The sequence below is a fragment of the Chinchilla lanigera genome, unplaced genomic scaffold (genome assembly GCF_000276665.1).
Source record: "Chinchilla lanigera isolate Chin_1 unplaced genomic scaffold, ChiLan1.0 scaffold00037, whole genome shotgun sequence".
NCBI classification, from domain to species: Eukaryota; Metazoa; Chordata; class Mammalia; order Rodentia; family Chinchillidae; genus Chinchilla; species Chinchilla lanigera.
In genome coordinates, this window is record NW_004955438.1 from 3,428,385 (window position 1) to 3,448,184 (window position 19,800).

Below are 19,800 nucleotides of genomic sequence, written 5' to 3' on the forward strand. Positions count from 1 at the left end.
ATGTCCCTTGGTAGCACACCTCCCTCCCTGACTCTTAGGATGTTCTGGGTCAGGGCCAGGAATGTGGCCCAAGCAAAGCTCAGAGAGTTTCTCCAGATCCTTTTCTTTAGTGTTGTTTGCTTGCTTAGAAACTCACAAAATGTTCCTTAGGGACAGAGTCATGGCCAAAACCTCTGAACTGCCCTGCTACTTAAGGATACTCCCATCTATTTTCTTTTGCCTCTAGCTCTAGTACATAGTATTCAGTCTCTAACTGTTCATTAGATACACACTTTCAGGTTTTTAATGTCAACAGAGGAATAAAGAAAAGTTTCTCTTCCTTTATTCTAGGCCTCAGAACAAAATGCAAAAACATCTTTGGCATTAATTGTACACAGGTGAATGCCATTACAATATACCTATTAACATACCTGCATGCATGACAATATTTCAGGTGGTATTAATAGGCTACCTGCCAAAAGTCATTTCCTGTTAGCCTAGTACAAATTGCCAGAACCTTTAAGCCACTCTTTCTCAACTCAGCCCAGTATATCATCATTAACTGTGACTGGACCAAGAAATCACATTTGTCAATGCCTGAATTGTTCTTTTACTTCGGGTGGTTTTAGAAACCCACTTTGTTTTAGCTGAATATAATTTAGAACCTGCAGAAATATGAAAAAAAAAACAGCTGATGATTTAGGGCATATTTAGGATGTTTTATTTTCTATGGCCAGTTGGTCACTGCCAGATAACTTTTGTGAGGTCAGGTAAGATACAGTCATCTTTTGAATGATGGTCTAATCAATGTGCTTCCTTTTGATTGTTAAGAGCGTTGAATCATATTGATATTGGTAGTGTAAATGAATGAAGTGGTTTTCACACCTCACGTTTTACATATATACCATCTCCTAGTACTTTACACTAAATCTATGATGAACTGAGAAGCGAGAAAATCAAGGCCAAGTAACTTGCCCATAATCACATAACTGGCAAAGTTAGAATTCAAAACCAAATTTGTTTCCAAATCTACCTTAACTCTTAGACTATATTAATGATGGCTTTAAGAACATTAGTATGACTTCTAATGAAGTGAGCTATGTTTGAACCAACAGAGTATAAGAGTAATGTTGTGTTTGTTATTCTCCTTTCTATACAAGAGTTTTCTCCATCCTTCAGTTCTTTACTTGAAAGAATTTTTATTCATTTGGGCTATTAACAAGGTCTATGTCCTCACATTTAAGAGCTACTGATATGTATTGGGGATGTATTCAAGGGACAGTTTGCTTGCTTATCTTTCTTCTTCCGTCATAAACAGATTCACCAAAATGTAGAAACTGTGAGTTTGTTCTGCATAAAGGTTGGAACAACGCATATGAACCAGTTGGGCCTTACTAATTTCAATGCAGAACTTTCTGCTTTTTTCAGTATTATAATTCATCAGTGCATGTTGTGCTTGTCTCCATAAGTTGCAATATTTCATGGTAGAGCTAATAGTCTAAACAAAAATGACTTTATGAAGCAAATTGTATAGAAAAAAGTCTCAATTTCTTAGCCAGACTGGAAGAGAATAAGCCCACACATTTATTTCAATTAAAATAAACTGTAAGTACTATTTTTTATAAAATCCAGTCCCATGTCAGTGAGTGTCAGATTCATATATTAACAGCTATTCACTTGAAAATCTCCTTGTACAATTTATACATTTATCATTGTGCTAGAGAACTGCAATCATTACATATTTTGTTGAATTTGTAATGCATGTAAGCCTCTTTTTAATCACATTATGACATTACTCTTCATAAAACCACTGTTTATAGAGTATAGCATTACTCCCTGTTGAATTGATTTCACTCTTTGTTTAAAATTTCATACTGGTTGCTCTATGAAATGTACAACTGAATGTCATTAAGGATTTAATAAGTATATATGAATTTGATGAGGTCTGTTCATCTTTCAGAATAGTCTTGTGAATGAATTTCTATGTATACAAGCCTCTTTAATTAATCTAGCAAATGCGGCTCGGGGCAAATGAACTCATTCTCATGCACATGTTTCTAAAACAGTTCTTATTAGTACTTGAGATAAATTAAAATAAAAATCAACAAGAACATGAAAAGAGACTAAGAATAATGTTAATGTGGCAATTTAAACCAATTTCATTTCCCAAGTGGCCTTCCATCTTTCACAACTTTTAGCAGCATGCAAGATCATTATCCTTAGAGCCAAATACTGTCAATCTTGGGTGGACAACTAAAAACATTTCTCTAAATGTCTTTAAAGCTGAGGTGGAGAAGAATGACTCTCTCTTTTATTTTCATAGGGGTCAAAGGTTGGATCATGGCTATGCTTTCTCCTTCTATATCATTCATTGATTAGCCAACATAGTTTCCTTTTTCTGATTTATATCATGTTACTTTCCATAGAGCCTTATTTTCCAAGAGAGTGGACACCATGCCTAAAGGGATGTTTCAAAGGGCATGGGGAAGAAGCAATGAATACAGCTTTTTAATTAATTCGGCACATCTAGAACTTTGGCAGTTTTGGAATTTTGGTTATTTCTAATGTTGCTCTGTTTTGCTAAGAAGACACAGCTTTATATTTGCTATTGAGTTTACTAATTCATTCCATATTTAATGAGTAATCATTTCCATATTTGATGTTATAGTCAAAATGATAGATACAGAAAGCGTAATGTGAGAGAATTTATTCAAATTGAACCTGGCACACTCCTACTGCCACTTTCGAGTATAGTATTCTAATGAGCCTAAAACTTCAGAGAATGAATGGCATCCCTTACCATCTCTGTTACCTGTTGGGTAGGATTAAGAATAAGTGATGGAGGTTCTTTTCAGAAAAGTATATGGTCCTTTTCTAAAAAAAAAGTGAGAATTTGCTTAACGTTATCTTGAACTAATGGAATTCTAAAAACTCAGATATACCAGGAAGAACTGTTACAATAGTGATCATTCCATATATTAACAGCTAATTTCTTTCACTAGGGGGAGTATGGAAGCCACAAGAAGCTAGGTTGCCTTTCTGAGGTGCAAGGCCTTCCCTATTTTGCTGTAAGAAATGATAATTTGAGGAAAACTTAGATTAGCTGCTATAAGCCCAAGCTGTTAATTGTTCTTTCTATTCATTGTACTTTATTCACTTTAGTTTTTTGATATTGTAATACATTAGGTTTTACAACCAGTCAGATAGGTTTCCATAATGTAGGCTGGAAACACATCCATAGTTACCACCCTTGGGAACATTTTTTTAAAATTCTAGGGTAATAAGGATGATGAGTCATCTTCTTGGGATAATTTAGTCACCAGAGAGGTAAATGGGAAATGAAAATTCCCTAATATTGCTAATCTTTTTCCATTTTACACACACACACACACACACACACACACACACACAAGGCATACCCACAAAGCAGGCCCTAGTTAGTTGCATGTAGATTCTGCTCAGCCAATAATAACTCCTATATAGGGGTGGCGGTGCAATTCAAGAGCCATGGTACTCCTCTTTTCCCTGTTCTGTGGCTATATCAAAATATAATATTCTTTCTGGCTTCTGGACTTCTTTGTAAATTGTTTCTAAGCCACCTGTTTTGAGAGTTTTTAAAAATTTTATTTCACTTTTTAATATTGTAATTTGAAACGGAAGTCCCTAAGTTCCAATGTGGGACAGTGAATCAAAAATAACAAATTTATAACCCACTAGTTTCTGTTAGATCATGATGAGGCTGGTGGAGGACACAGAGCAGCTCCCACAACCTGGCTGCATTATTTTGTTATTTGAAGCATATTCACAAGGGGCTTATCACTACAACACCACGTCCCATTTTCTCCTAACTAGGGAAGCCATCCAGGAGAGGTGATAACAGTTTCAGAGGAGAAAGGGGGCCATGCTGGCAGTTAAAAGCATTATGTTAGAGCCTTGAAACTGATTAGATATGTTAAGCTTGGAAGAAGTATCCCTGGCATTCTCTATGAATGAGTGCTTGTTCAGGAAAGCGGGGAGGAGGAGACAGAGAGAGAGATACAAATCAACACCTCATATTTCTATATATTTCCTTTGGAGGTCCCTTTTTTTTAAAATGTGGAGCAAATCTGTAAAAGGAGTTAGAGATCTAGAGTCCTGTGTCCTAGTCTGGCTGTTTAACACAGGTAAGGAGATGCCAAGCTCTCCTCTACCTTCCTTCAGGATTTGAATTGTTCTTTGGCTTCTCTGTGCCTAAAAGCAGAGCAGTTGCAACTGACAGGAGAATAAGGGAGGATGTGGCCCTGTCCTCTGAGGGGACTGCCGTGGTGTTATAGTGGAGTATGCCTGGCAGAGACGCTAATCATTCCCTGTTGCATTGTGAAAGCGGTCTGGCAGGTAAAATCCTCAAAGGTCAAACTGGGATGAGGAGAGAGTGTGAAGGTAAACACATTTCTCTAACTGGGAAAACCTACTGATTCCCTCCCAACGTCATGTTGTCCAAGCACGATGGAGTACTACATAGCCAAGACTAACCTGACCTCAAACCTGTTGACTGAGGGAGAGTAACTTCAACTCCACCTCTACTAACAATAAATTGATATCTATCTCTAAAAACTTCATAAAACAAACAAAAAACCTAGGATGTTATTTTTAATGACGTATTGACTTTTCAGATTGTTCTTTAAGCTGTTTTTTAAACTTTAAAGGCAACACTGATAATGAACGCTTCCAAATGGTAAAACAGAAAATCCCCTTCAAATATAACCGGCCCGTAGAGGAGTGGCTGCAGGAAAAAGGTAACCGTCGTTAAAACTTTCATTTTAAAATCATTTGATTCTAAACCCTCATTTTTAAAGCCTGCAAATAAATGTTCCTTAAATGATAATCGCCTGCTGCATAAATGACTGTTTTAATTTTCATTATAATTTGTGTCAGCTTCCACCTGCCATATGTTGATAAATCATGCTATAATACATTGCCATTAAAATACAGTTAAAGGGACTAGCATTTAGCCTGCTATCAGCATAACAACCACAAACAAGAAATTCCAGGAATGTCTAAAACAGAAATGTATTATGGCAATTTAACCACTGCATGACATTATTTGTTAATTTGTTTTAAATTACCTCATATACTAGAGCTTTCTAAAAAAAGAAATTCAAAAGTACTTTTTAAACTTACGTCTTGAGGCTGTTTTGGCTTTACTATCTGTGTAGTATGGCTAACTCAACAAAGAATCATCGACTGACTTGAAACTTAAACTGCTTAAAGCAAATGTTATAAGGGAAGCAATGTGTTTTAACATTTGTTTTTAAACAAAGAAATGAATGAGAAAGATGAATTTTGCCTTTAAATTCAAACCTAGAGGCAAAAGTGTTTTTTTTTTTTTTTTTTTATGAGATTAATTGCATCCTACTTGCTGACTGAAACAAAAAGAAAACAAGCTTATTTCACACTTTGGTTGCACGATACCCTTGTGTATTTGATGTTTTATGCAACAAATGTATAAGTGGTGAAGACAATGAGTCGGAAGGGGAAAGGCTCATGAAAGGCAAAACAGTTTCTGATTTGCTCAACGAAACAACTACTCTGTTAGTAAAAGAGGGCATCGGTTATAACTCAAGTTAGAATTTTCTGTGTGGCTTCTGTTGGTTATGAGACAAACTATTGTTTTTTAATAAAGAAAATCTCTATGAAGCTATACATTCTGCTTTTTCTTGAGCTAGTATAAGCTACTCTTGTCTCTAGACCTCAAATGAGCCTTTAAAGTTTGTAGAGATTTGATTGCATTACATATGAGGAGGAATTGGGACTACTCTTTACTACACAACTTCTGAAACAAAAGACCACTGCCGTTTTTAGTTGGGTGAAGACATTGAGACCTTAAAACACGGAAAATCCTCACCAAGTCTTAACTGTTTGCCCTGTTTACAACATATGTGGTCTAATTAAAAATAAATTAAGAATAACTCTAAAAAGCAAATAATTCTGTTCAGTAATCAAAAGCTCATAAAGTCCCTTTAACATTAAATACAATGATTGCCTCACTTTTAAAAAGGAACAGAAAACTAGATGCATGTCTGAGTCTCATGTGCCTGAGAGAACCTTTTTGTTTCTTTCAATTTTATGTTAATAATATTTTATTTTACTCCATTGCCTTTTGAAGTCTAAGTTTAATAGCATGCCAGGCATTTTCATTTGTATAAACCATTATAAAGTATTGGTAGGCCTTTAGTTTTCCTTCTGATAGCATTGTTATGAATTGGCTTTCACATAGAACGATGCTTTCAAGTGCATAAATGGGTGTTGGGTGGGAGGGGGAGGTTGGGGTGGGATGGAGGGAGGCACTGCAGTTTCCTATCTAATATACATGTTTACATATGCATTTAATATTAAAAAGAATTTTGCACACTGTCAGATTCTCTTCTACATTATTTTCACTGAAATTCTTTTTTTCTGTAAGTTGGGTGAGTAACATCTATTTATTCTATTGCTTTACCTCTTCCTCTGCCTAGCTAACTTTCCCATCAAAAGTAAGGCAAATATGCACTGAAAGACCTTGTAACAACAAACATAAAGGAAGGAGATAGAAAGGTGATTAGAGAGATGCATTAGGAAGTACTTGGAATGCCTCTTTGGAGTTATTTCTGTCACTAGGGAGGAGAGCTAGGTCATAGCATTCCCAAGTCTGTTTTCTGGCTCTGGCTACTATTGATTGACTTTCTGACCTTAGACAATCCACTTAACCTCTTTATGTCTCAGGTTTCCTATCTAAGGAGAGGAGAAATAATATGGACTATTCCCCAAGGGTGTTCTGAGGTTTAATTAATTAGTTTTGTGCAACACTGACTGGAGACGTGCAAGGATTTAATTTAAGCATATGTGAACTTAATGTCCAAATGAGGTAACAATTAAGGATTTCTAAGAGGACAAATGACTAAAACAAAACAGCTACATTCTACTAGTGTTATAACAAACCTTCACATAATTCATGAAAAGATAATTTTCAGACTCAAAAATGTATGTATTTATACACACACGTATATAATGATCACTTATTTTAAACACATTAATGATGATAGGAAATAATAATAAGAAAAAAGAACTATGGTATTGATTTTGAGAAATTTGGGGCACACAATGAAAAAGGAGGCTTTTTCAAGTCTGCCCTCCATATCCCATCGAGAACGGATAGTACTGGCTGTTTGCCTGCTTAGTTCAGAAAGATAAATCAATTAGAGGAGGAGAAGGCAAGAGACTGAGTATGTTTTACTCTTCCTTTCTGATTGCTAGCTTTGAGATTAACCACCTAACCCAAGGTACAGAGCGTTAGGAGAATGTTTTGAAACAAAAGGAAAGCAAATCTAGCTAGAAGTACATCATAAAACAAACAAGTAAATAGAAACCCAAGCACTTTCTATGACATGATGGGAAAGTGAATACACAGCCCTTTCACGGTCTCACCCTGCCAGTTTCATTTGCAAGAAGTGATTAGTCAGATCTCTCTGGGAAAGGAGTGGTAGGCAGGGATGAAGGAGCAGTCTAAAATTATATTCTCCAAACATGTCTTGCTTTTCCTAATTCTTGGGTCAGTCTCCAGTGAGCAAAGACCACTTTATGGGGTGAACTATAGTAAATGAGATGAATGCAATCCATCATTTTCAGCTAGTGTAATTCAGCTTTGAATTTCAATTTTCTCTGACCCTCTTTTCACGTGCAAGCATTGGCAGAATGAATATTCCCTAGAAAGTTAGATGAGAACCATTATAGAAGTTATCATTGTGAAGTACTCTCAAGAATATTAGATTATAAAACCTTCTACCTCTAATCAAAATTACTCAACCATTAACGAACCAGCGGTGCTGGATTATATACAAATAACAAAAAGAGATATGGATCAACGCTGCGAAGGGATGATAGTTGTAGGTGTGGGAGACACACCTTGGCTCTGGGGCTCTCTAGTGTAAGATATTGAATTTTCGCCCTACCAATCTCTTTTTTATTTTAAAGAGGAAAAATAAGTAACAAAATAAGAGCAACAAAGACAACAGCACCCTACAAATCTCTTACAATGTACTTTGCTTCTAATTTCTGTTAAGCTGCTTCAATGCCTATGTTGAAGCAATATTTCTTCAATTATATCATTTTTCTGTAGTAAATTTAGAAGTCCCAGGAAAAGTTGTTGAAAATAACCTGTAGAGAGGAGCAAACTCCAGGCCATTACCCTGTGTCATTGGGCATTTAACTTTTGCTGCATGTCTGTGAAGAGGACAGCGGCCAAAAGGCAGATATCGCAGCGTGCGCACAGGAGCCTGAACGAAGAGGTGCAAAAATAATGGGAATGTATTCAGTCTGTTTTGATTGCACCTTTAGGATTTGGAAAATTCTGTTATCATCAACGTCAGCAGGACCCTTTTCTGTGCTCTAGAGATTTTTGTAAAGTGAAGAACATTTTGACTGTAACAAAGTTTTCTAGTCAATTCCTTAAGCTTTCACATGGGTATTATTTGTATGTTATTCTTGAGTAATACATCATCAAAAGTCACTTAATTAGCAGTTGACATTTATCTATAAAGAGCTCCCTCTGAGCAGGCACAGTTTCCCTCCTCTGCTGTTTTAATTTCTTCCTCTAGGGTACACTGAGGAAGAGCTATGCTCTGTAGATTGTCCACATTATACACCAGAAATTCAGGGGCACCTAAACATTTGTACAGCCTTGAAGGTCATATCATAGGGGTAGAGATTCAGGGCCCAAACAGCATCCTACACCTCTGCTCATTAAATCAGAGATAGTAGAGCAAAAACTTCAGTCTTTTAATAAGCAGGCAAGAATAAGAGAAAACTCTTTCCAGATTTTCCTAGCTAAAGCAATCCAGTGATTAGGTTCAGGATGATTGGAGTATTGTTGGATCACTAAATGAGGTGAAGAAAAACTCAGAGGGATGTACTTAATTCTATTAATAGGTCTGTCTTTCCCTTTCTGCCTATGGAAGAGCAGAAGAAAATAATCCAAAGAAATAGCACTAAAGAAGGCCTTAGCATGATAAATTAGAATGAAATTTCAGAATCTTTTAAAGTTTTTTTTCAGGGAAGGATCTAGCTTGAGATAGACTTTTTAAAAATAAGTAGAAATAGTTTGGAGTAAGATTAGTGGAGTTCCACTATGCTAAACTCTATCCTGCATGATTTTATTCTGATAGTATTCTTTCTACAGAAGCATAAGTGGCCCCCAGTAACAACTCCAGATAGGTGAACTCCTGATATTCTTCAATGTATCTCTACATATTTAAGGAGATTTTTGTGTTCCTTTCTTCATTAACATCTCTCCCCTTCTAAAAATATTACTGATTCTGAATGACATATTCCCTAACCTCCTACCTTTAGTCCTACTTATTTTCTATCATGGAGTATAGTTTAGTTGTCTGATCATAACCTCTTGCCTCCAAAAGAAGTAATTATGAGAGTTTATCTGTCATGGTATTTTAGATAGTAAATATATGTAGAACATTATTCACCATGAAGACATAAAAAAAATCCATTTGATGATTAGAATATTTATTTTTTAAGTGTGCAATAAATCCTAATCCTTTACATGAAATTTAATTTTTATTAACATAATTTAATTATCTTATCTATTCTTTAAATTTATTGTTCTTAATAACCTCACTGAGTTTTTGTTTGTCATATATAATTTCTTTTAATTGGTTTTTAAGTATACTTGTAGCTTAAAAAGTGAAACCAATAACCATCTGTGATTTAGTAAGGCCATTATTTGTTTCAGATAATTATGTCATCCACAATTACATATTAAAGAAAACTGTGATAGCTTTCACCATTGAAACAAGGTTTCTTCTTCCATAGAAGAAAAAGAAATCAAGATTTCATTATTCAGGTTATTTAAGATTTTCAGTTAGACCGTGGAAGAGATAACCATAATGAGATGTTACTTGCCAACATCGGTGTTGAAATTTTTTTTTTTCCCCCGGTACCGGGAATCGAACTCACAATGTCGCGCTTGCCAGGCAGGCGCTGTGTCGCTGAGCTAAATCCCCAGCCCCCAGTGTTGAAATTTTGTTATCTGTTTCTCCCGTTTCAGTTGCTCAAGAAAGCTTGCTTTGATGCCTGGTCCATTCAGACCGGGTAAGGCAAGGAGGGAAAATGTATGGAAATAATAATATTTCCTCCACCCAACCCACTAGGCCGGCAGTTAACCATCTTCAACACCCAGGCGCAAATAACCATCGGAGGAGTGGACAGAGAACGCCCCTTCCAAGGCCAACTCTCTGGGCTCTATTATGATGGTTTGAAGATACTGAACATGGCAGCTGAGAACAACCCTAATATTAAAATCAATGGAAGTGTCCGGCTCGTAGGAGAAGTCCCATCGATCTTGGGAACCACGCAGACCACCTCCATGCCACCAGAAATGTCTACCACTGTCATGGAAACCACCACTACAATGGCCACTACTACAACTCGCAAAAATCGCTCTACAGCCAGCATTCAGGTAAGCCTTTTTCTGAGAAATAGTTCTTCTGGATCTTTGCATTTAAAACACAACTATCATAGTCAGCGTTCTATGTATTAAAGCATTCGAATTGCTAGGTTTTAGGAAAGTTGCCTGGCGATGCTCATAGTAATAAGACCCGGGAGCAGAAATAATCATGAGAATCTTGTGGTGCTTGTGGTTATGATTTGTGTCATATTCGTCGCTGAAATGCTTAAGGTGTTATTCAAAATGAGCAATGGACTACACTTTTAGTATGAAACTTCCTCTTATTTTATTACTGCTTCTTTTCAAATAGCAGAAAGGAAAGAGGGTAAAGGAAATTTTATTACCCTTGGAAAGACTGTATCTAGTTCAGTTCTATTCACATCCTCCAGATGGCTTTGTTGGAACAGGAGACCTATGGGTACTGTTAAATCAAGGGCAATTGAAGCTAGAAGTTCAAATAATCCTTTTAAAATGTGGGCTTTGTGTTTGATATTAAATTTTGATTAATCATTTGTCATTTTGGGGATCCATTTGGCTTCCCTTATGTTTGACTGAGATACTAATTACATTAGAAAAAGTGAAGATTTGAACTTAGCCAGGCAAGAAGTCCTTAGTTTTGCGGTAAGGCTTTTGTTTTTCCACTTTAAAGTAATTATATCCAAGCTAAAGCTAAATACCTTGCTGACTCCCTTGGTATTTCATAAATCTAGTTAGTAGGGGGTAGGAGGTTAATCGAGTTATTAGCCTTAAAGTCTCTGGCATAAAATAAGACATTGCAATTGTTTGTGGGGAAACCACCCCTAGCCTAGTTAGTGTTTGTAAAAAATTCATTACAGCAGTACTTGCCTCTTCTGCTTTCCAGTATTAGGACATTACCTAATTTAGCATGGGGCAGTGAATGCCTATAATTCCGGTGCTTGAGAGGCTGAGGAAAGAATCGTTGCAAGTTCTAGGCCAACCTGGGCTACATAGTGAGTCCAACTACAGCCTGAACTATGTAGCAAGACCTTGTCTCAAGAAAAGAGAGACATTATCCAGGAACCCAATTGAGTCTCGGACATCACCCTTCTATTGACTCCAGTGGACATTGTAAATTTCACGTCAATAATCAAGTAAACCTTCCATGTGTTCCCATTATTCTGAATTAGTTTTATATGAGGTAAGCAGAAGTAAATGTGCTATGTTCCTTTCACTTTTTCTTTGAGCAGAAATCCAGAGGGCTCTTTATCATAGGTCCATAAAAACAATTTGAAACTATGCTGATGATGTCATCAGCCTATTTTATGTTTCCTAAAGGCCGCTAAGAACCTGGCTAGTATAGCAGTCTGACAATCACAGATTCTATTCCATGCATACCTACACATACGATCAAAAGAAAAAAGTAGTGCTACTATGCTAATATTAAAGCAATAACTCCTGACACCTCACTCCACTCACTGAAGAGAAGATAAAAGGAAATATATATTCCTATTATGACTCTCTATAGCTCAAGAGCAGATCTGTTTATTGTTGGTGAAGGGATAGTTCTGTTTGCACAGGTCTTGGCAGACTTGTTTTGTTTCTGTCAGAATATATTCTGCTAACTCGGTGGGAAGCAGAGAAGCAAATGGCTTTTTTTTCATTGGAATGGCTGATCTTGTAGTCCTTTTTAAAGCCAAATTTTCACTGACCACGGGTAGATTTACTGTTATACAGAGATTCAGGGATCAAGCCATGATAACTGGCAGTTTTTGACCCTCCCTCCCTTAGCCAATACATGTTTGAGTGTAGATTATGTGAATTCCTAAGGCCTTTATACACACTAAAAAAGTCAGGCCTTCTAAAAAAAGACTGGGTTTCAAGGTACAGAATTTAGCCAATGACCATAACTCTAAACCTCATAGAACCTGTATTCTCTTGGAGGACGTGGGTCTCTGGGACAGCCCTGTCCCACAACTTCTCTCTTGTGTGTTTCTTTTCTTTTGAGGCCAGTAGTAACTGGATTAAATTTGCATGTCTGTCCTTTTACTTCTATCAAGGCTATAAAAAGAAGTTACAAATCTGTTGACAATGTTTTCAAGGGTGTGTAAATGCATACTCTTGGTGGAAAGGCAAAAGCCTTGCAGAATTGTATAGACTGGAATGAGGCATAAAAACGCCCCATGCTTTTTGTAAAGAAAAACTAAAGAAAATAATGCTACATCAAAGGTTTGGAGCTTTTCTTGTTTTTACCAACTATCCACAAGAATTTTTCCTTGTGTGCCACAAAAGTTTGAATAACTCATCTCCATGACTATTCTGGTCTCAACTACATTCTGTAGATTGCATCAAGCCTATGTTAGGAAGGAAAACATAGCAACCCTTGCATTCAGGTCCAAGTTTAGCCCAAGTCCTAGACTCTGGAGATTTGGGATGAAGAAGGTAAAGACTCAAGTTTCAATAGACCTCTGTGATCTAACTAATTTTCTTGGATGAGAAAGACTCATAGAGCTTTGATCTCTGGAAGATAACTCAGAGAGAAAAAAAAAGACATGTAGAAAGATTGGATTTCATATTCATTTTCTCATCTATGTGTGAAATCATTTTTCAAGTGATACTTTGTTCCATTGTCTTTTCTTCTATAATATTATTAAAGCAAAGTGCCTAAAATGGGGACTGTTCTTGGAGAAAAAAAATAAACATGTGAGATCACAAGTATAAAATCCTGCCTATTCAAAAATGTACCGGTTCTTCCTAAAATATGAACTAAGAAAGCATCATTTGAGGAGTTTATTTCAGGTGGACTTCTACTAGTGTTGATTTCAGATCAAAGTAAAACTGTAAAGTGCTTTTAGAGCTGCTCTTACTGTGTATGAACATGAAAAAAATAGTTTCTCAGTGAATTGCCACAGCTTTCCGATTCTCTAGTCTCGCGGAAAAAAATTGGTGCTTTGATCTTTCTGATATTCCAGTTTGTAACAGACATGAGTGCAGAGCTGCTTTTGAATGACATGCACTATTTAAATTGCTCACAGTTATTGTGACCAAGCAATGTAACTTGACCCTGTGTTAAGAAGAATGCCTATAGATACCCCCAAATTTAACAAAAGTTAAGGTACTCACTGAGCAGCTAAGCATTTGTGTGTATGTGCAAGTGTTTGTGATAAATCTCAAGCAAAAATCTCACACTTAGTAGTGCTCAGTAAACAGACATTGAATAAATTATAACAAAGGACAAGCTTTATTCACTACCTTATAGTCTTTTAACAACTGGAAGTTAATGGCTGGGGGAAAACTTTACTTCTGTAAGTGTCAGGGTACTTTGGACATTCTTTTCTAGGTAAGACTATAGCTTAGTGATTCTTTGTATGTACTAGGAACAAGGTAGCCTACATTTAAAATCTAGTTCATTTTCCTATTAGCTAAGTGGCCCTAGACAAGTCACCTAGGTTCTAGGTAACTATTGCTGAGAAACAAACTTTCCTATAATTTGATGACTTAGAATAACTATTCATTAGATCTCATAATTTGACAGGTCAGAATAATGGGCAGAGTTCAATGCAGCAATTTTTCTTGCCTTTATGGAGTTGATTTGGGTTATTCAGTGACTGCTGTAGTCGGGTAGGTTTGGCTTCCCACAAATACTTCATGCCTGAGTTGGTTAATGGGAAAGACTGGACTTAAGTGGGCTGTTTTCCCTCTTTATGTTATCTCCAGGATTCTGCCTGTATCCCCTTCAACAGAATAGTTGCACTGGCTTCATGGAGTCTCAAAGCTTCCAGAGAGGGTGTGTTAAGGAAAGAAAATACTTAGAGCCAATATCCTATATCCTGGAAACTGGGTGGGTGTCACCATATTCTATTGGTCTAAGATTCTAGGGTTTTCCCTCCTCTAAGAAAAGAGATGGGAAACTCACTTCTTCACAAGAAAAAATGGTAAGAATTTGCAACCAACCTGAGCTGACCATGCAGAAAATGGGGAGAGCAGGGGAGTTACTAGCCAGGCCTATACTACATGTACTCTTCTGAGGATGACTGGGTTAATATAAGTAAAGTGCTCAAAACAAGTGTACTATATAGAGTAAGATTGCAGATATTTTAGCCATTGTTATAAAAATATACCTCTTGTCTGTAGTAGTTATAATTTAGATTAAGACTAATAATTTTAGAGAGGATAGGGATTTAAAGGAGATCTGGGGTTAAATTTAGAGGCTGAAACTAGTTCTGATAAAAATATCTGTGACATTGGGACTGGTTGGATTTCTCTGACAGTTACTCATCTTGAATTTTTTCTTTTATTTTAACAACAAACCCAAGAGTTTATTTTTTAAATGAATCCATGAATTCTACAGGACTTGAGAAATAGGTTCAGTTATGACATTTATTTTTTTACCCATATTTTGAGGATTACAGAGAAAAGGAATCCAAGTCCTGACCATCACAGAGTTTATAATCTGAGGAAGGCAAGAGGGCTTGACACTAACTATCACTATGAGACAGTGACATATGGATGGTTGTCTGTGTTGGGGATGATGAATTGTATAGAGGATGACTTGGCCAGTTTGCATGAATGAGTTGATTATGGAACTGGGCCTTTTAAGATGAGCACAATTGCAAAGGCAGGGCAAGGAACAAGTTCCAGTTGACCAAATATCAGAAGCTATACTGTAAAAGTCAAAACTGACCATTGCTGGGAGAAAGAGCCAAGACCAGTTAGAAAGGAGAGTGTATACATGCAATTTGTGAGAGACAAGGGTTCCAGATTGTGCGAGCCTCAGCATGAAACTCCCCCAGATGGGGAAGGACCCACAGGAGTGAATGGGATAGGATTCCCTGTAGGTCATACCACTACGAATACTCCAGCATGACACTTTTACTACAGCTGACTTCAGGATGGGTGGGCAACTATAATGACATCCGTACATCAGCTTCTAACACAGGAAGATTCATTCAAATTTCTCCATCCTCAATCAGGACAGAAGGAAAATGAACAAAAGTCTTTCACTACTAATGTTTGGCTGTACAACCAAAATGTTTCCACAAGAGAAGGACCAAAAGGAAAATAGCTCCAAGAATGATGTGCATTCTCTTATCTGCGGTCTTCAGCCTGAATTGTTATCAGCAAAGAGAGAGCTCAGTGTGTTCTGTCTAAATCACCATTTGGAATTGTTTATAAGCTATTAGCAGGATACAGATCATGACCCACTTTTTCTGTACTGGGCATTGACAAAGTCACCTTGACATTGGCCAGTGCTCCATAGCACATGAAAATTGCTGGAAAATCACAATGCTCTGCCTGGACTGAAACTATTCTAATAAGAAGTATAAATGAATGACTAAGGATTGTAAGATTTCATTTTTCAGCTTAAGCTTCACAAATTCAGTGGTGGGATATAAACTACTTTCAAAACTTCCAGAAGGAAATATAATGTTTTATGTTTTATAATAGAACCTACATAGAAATCCCACCCTTTGGCTTTTCAGTTTTAGGCTGAGGACCCTAAGAAGCACACTTCAGCCTGATGCTGAACACTGCAGAATGAAATAGCAAAAGCTTGCAATTGAAAAGTTATGCTTATGCATGGTCTGTTCTGGACAGAATCCCAGGCATTTGACTGGAAGAGTATGCAGTTTAGCATCAGAAGTTTTGAACTGAAGCCCTGATCTTTTTAGGGACTTAGGTGTACATCTCTGAGCAGGTTGATTTACCTCTCTAAGCTTCAGTGTTATTACCTGAGAAAAGATCATGATGTGATTTTTCCCCACAAGCCTACTGTGTGCAGAAGTGCGATCATGCAAAACAACTCAGAAGCTTTCACTGAAAATTTTCTCAATGAGGAAACACTTCAAACTAAGAAACCCAGAATTCACAGATCCTCATAGAGTTTAGCATTCCTTTTAGGGTTGGATAAGTTTAAGAAGAGTGATTTTGTCTCCACTTACATAAACCCACAGTGACATAGAAGGATCCTAGATTAAATCAGAGTCTTCAACTAATCAATGAAAAGAGTTTTCCAGGCTAGACTCTCACATGCCGAAGTGGGAATTGACTTTGCTGAACAGTTACTCCTTATGTTATAGAATACTCTTATTAGTCCAAAGTGAACAAGACTGCCGTTTTTGTAAGTCAAAATTTTCAAATATGAGCAATTTTATATGGTTCAACAAAATGAATGACACTCAGATTTACAGCATATTATTGTAAATGGCATATCAGGAACCATGTTAGAACACCAGTTTTTTCCAGGTTCCTTGAATAGTCAGTCTGTCTTGGACTGGGACACAAGACAGATCTATTTTATCTCAAATACCACGCTTCATAGGGGTATGGATCACCCTACATCAAAAGTGCTCATACTTACCCAGAGAATTATCACCTCGGGGTCCCTCTACCTCATCCCTGCTGCCACTGGCCTGACAAGAGTGAGGCAAGGAATATGTACAGCTTTCCCTCTCTTGCTTTCAACACTAGACAACAGAGCCTCCAGGGAAAGTTTATTTTAGGATCAGGGTTCAACTAATATTGATTAACAGCCTTACATAATGTGTGGCTCCAGGGCTCCTTCCTTTCCTGCCAACCCTCATAACTGGGGAAGGCACTGAAGATTTGTCAGTCTAATTAGATTTTTGAAGCCAGCCAAGAAATGTTTTCCGTCTTCTCCTCATCCTCACACAGGTACTTTCTTTTCTCCTCTCAGAGAACAATTTTGGGGAAAGGAAATTGGACTCTAATTTACTTGTTGCCTGGTATGCCTCTCTAGTGACATTTTCTCTCTAGAATTGCATAGTTTTATGATTTATTAAAAAAAAAAAAAGCACCCAGCCAGATAGGTTTGCCTTCCTCTTAAAGAATCGACCAGGCCAGTGAAGAGAATACAATGTAATCTTCTCAGCCCCTTTTTAATACCTTAATTTCTATGAATGGGACAAGCATTTCCCGGAGCTGTGTCTAGTCACTTAAGGGGACTATCGGGAAGGTACTGACGGCAGACAGGCTGAAAGTCTGCCAGTCCCCAGAGAAGTGACAGAGAGGCCCTTCTAATTAGGCTGTGGTACTGATAGGATAGAATTTGCACCAGCACCACTGATAAAGTACTGGGTCTTTTTTCAGAGCACCTGCATAACTGGGGAAGAAGAGGGTTCAGTTCCTGGCTACCCACGTGCAGCCATTCTCAAGTGGTTTTTAAAGCTTGGGGTAGTTTTCTTTTTCAGATCACCTAAGAGACCACTCAGCCAAGTTCAAAGCCAATGAAGCCAAAGTCCTCACAGTGTGACCTCTGGCTCTCCTCCTTGGCGTTTCTCTGGCCATACTTCCTAGGACTGTGCACCACTTATACAGGTCTTGGTCCTCCTTGAGCATGGGGCCAGAGTAAGGGAGGAATAAGTGAGGCCATCACAGGGTCAGAGCTTGCCTTTATTTGAAATAATGATTTCTGAAATAAAGGTTTTCTTTATTAATATTGGTCTTAAAATATTGCAATAACATATTACTTATCTGGAAAACCGTGCCTTTGAGGCACCTTTCAGTTGTACACTTTAAATGAATAGTCTGCTTGCTCAATTACCTTTTGCCTCTGCTGGAAACAGCTCTTCCTAGTTCTCAAGTGACTCACACTCTCTCCTGTTCCACAGAGAGAACCTCTCAGACCATCTTCTATGAAATTAGTACTCCCCGTCACCTCCCCCCACTTCGTTATCTCTCACAGCAGTCATCACTGTCTGTCATTCCATCACATATTTGTTTATTGTCTATAATTGACTGTCATCTCTAGGATGATAAGATCTTTGTTGGGAGCACTATAATATGCAATGCAGAGGATAGGACCAGCATAGACTAGGAGTCAGTAATGGTTGAAAGGGATGACTAGGCACCAGTATGGCAGCACCTCCTAAAGGAGCACGTATTTGCAGCCAGGAGCTGGCTTGTAAGCCCTCTTCTTTCTCCTGGCTCCCTCCTTTGTGGCTCATCAGTGGGAACACTCACTGCTGGTGTTGCTAATCTTGAGTCCTTGCCTTAAAAATAAGGTGCTCCAGGCACAAAGGAAAGCTGAGGCAAGAGGATCAAAAGTGCAAGTCTTACCTGAGCAACTTAGTGAGACTTCATCTCCAAATTTAAAAAAATAAAAAATAAAAGGACGGAGGATGTGTCATAGTAGTGGAATGTTCCTGGATTCAAGCCCCGGCATACCCCCACCCAAGAAAAAAAAAGATATCTAAGAGATATCTTAATTTCTCTGGCTCTGGCAAGATAGTTCTCCTTTGCTTCTGGTCTTGACTCATCTTTCTATAGGACTTACTAGTCAGGACCTGGTTTTAGCAAAGGCTGTCTAGTCCCAGAACCACCAAGGGCAAGTTCTAGAGCTTATATTTTTCAAAACACATCTGGAATTACACTACCACCCATTTTCCCTCTCCCGTCTATTCTCTTTATTCCCTTCTCAAATAACTTAATTATTAATTCTCTAAAAACTGATCTTCAAATGTAGGCAAATACAAATTATTGTAATGCTGTAATGCTTCTAATTTTTGGTGTGGTTGGAAAGTGACCTAGAGGCTCTGCTTTACTTGGTGTTATGTGTGTGAGTAGCTGGTTGGACTCTCCTACCTGCCTTCACAGGGCTGTTAGTATGTATAGGTGAGGTTCCCTGCACAGATCCTACTTCCCAGACCCTACCCTCATTTTTCTCTAATGGCTGGTTGTATAGTATATGCACTCTTCATTCTTGAACGAGACCCTCTGATTTAACTTGCTCAATAGCTACCTGTTTTCTTCCTGATCTTTTGAAAGAACATGGATGGAATATAATAAGAGAAATGGCTAGATAAACAGTGGAACATTATGGAATTCATCACTCAGTATTTAGGGACTGATAAAAATGTAAGGCTCAAAAATTTTTGTTGAAGGAAAGAAAAATATTAAATGAATAAAAGTAACATAAGCAAATTCTTCTCTTCAGCAGGAAGAGGCAGAGAAGGGAAGCCAGTATTATCTATATTCAAGGCTGCCAAAGACCATTATGGCAAAGCAGCCTGGTATGAAGGAAAGAATTCACTGGGAGACTGAGCTCATAGATAGAGAAACTGTCAAAGCCATCACTCTAGGCAGGTTACCCACTGTGAGACTTGGGCTAAGTTATTTTGTGAAGCTTAGTTTCATGATTTTGTCTGTATTCCTCTTCTTTGCTTAAATTCTTCAGAATATCACCATAATGAGTACTTCTATGTAAAAGATAAATGACTTAATAAATGTCTCTTTGAATCATTGGAAAGAGTCAATGATTCTGGTTTAATTGAATGTCCAAGAATTGGTTTCATTTTATTTTTTTCTAAAAACGCATCTCTTAATTTCTGTTGATATATAAAGGGAAATAATTTCAAGCAATAATTATT

General features: G+C 37.4%; 1 protein-coding gene across 23 annotated transcripts in view; it reads left to right on the plus strand.

Annotated features, from left to right (window-relative positions):
* Nrxn3 (neurexin 3) overlaps positions 1-19,800 on the plus strand; it is a 1,559,809-nt gene that overhangs the window by 1,404,522 nt on the left and 135,487 nt on the right. For 18 of the 23 annotated variants that reach the window (XR_001235159.1, XR_001235160.1, XR_001235161.1 and 15 more), the window contains 2 exons: positions 4,665-4,754; positions 10,158-10,465. Coding sequence is in view for 20 of the 23 variants with exons in the window: in XM_013517252.1 (XP_013372706.1) it covers positions 4,665-4,754; positions 10,158-10,465 (398 nt within the window). In the remaining 3 variants the exon portion in view is untranslated. The remainder of the gene's footprint in view (positions 1-4,664; positions 4,755-10,157; positions 10,466-19,800) is intronic. The other 5 variants (XM_013517258.1, XM_013517267.1, XM_013517259.1 and 2 more) reach the window with 1 other exon arrangement.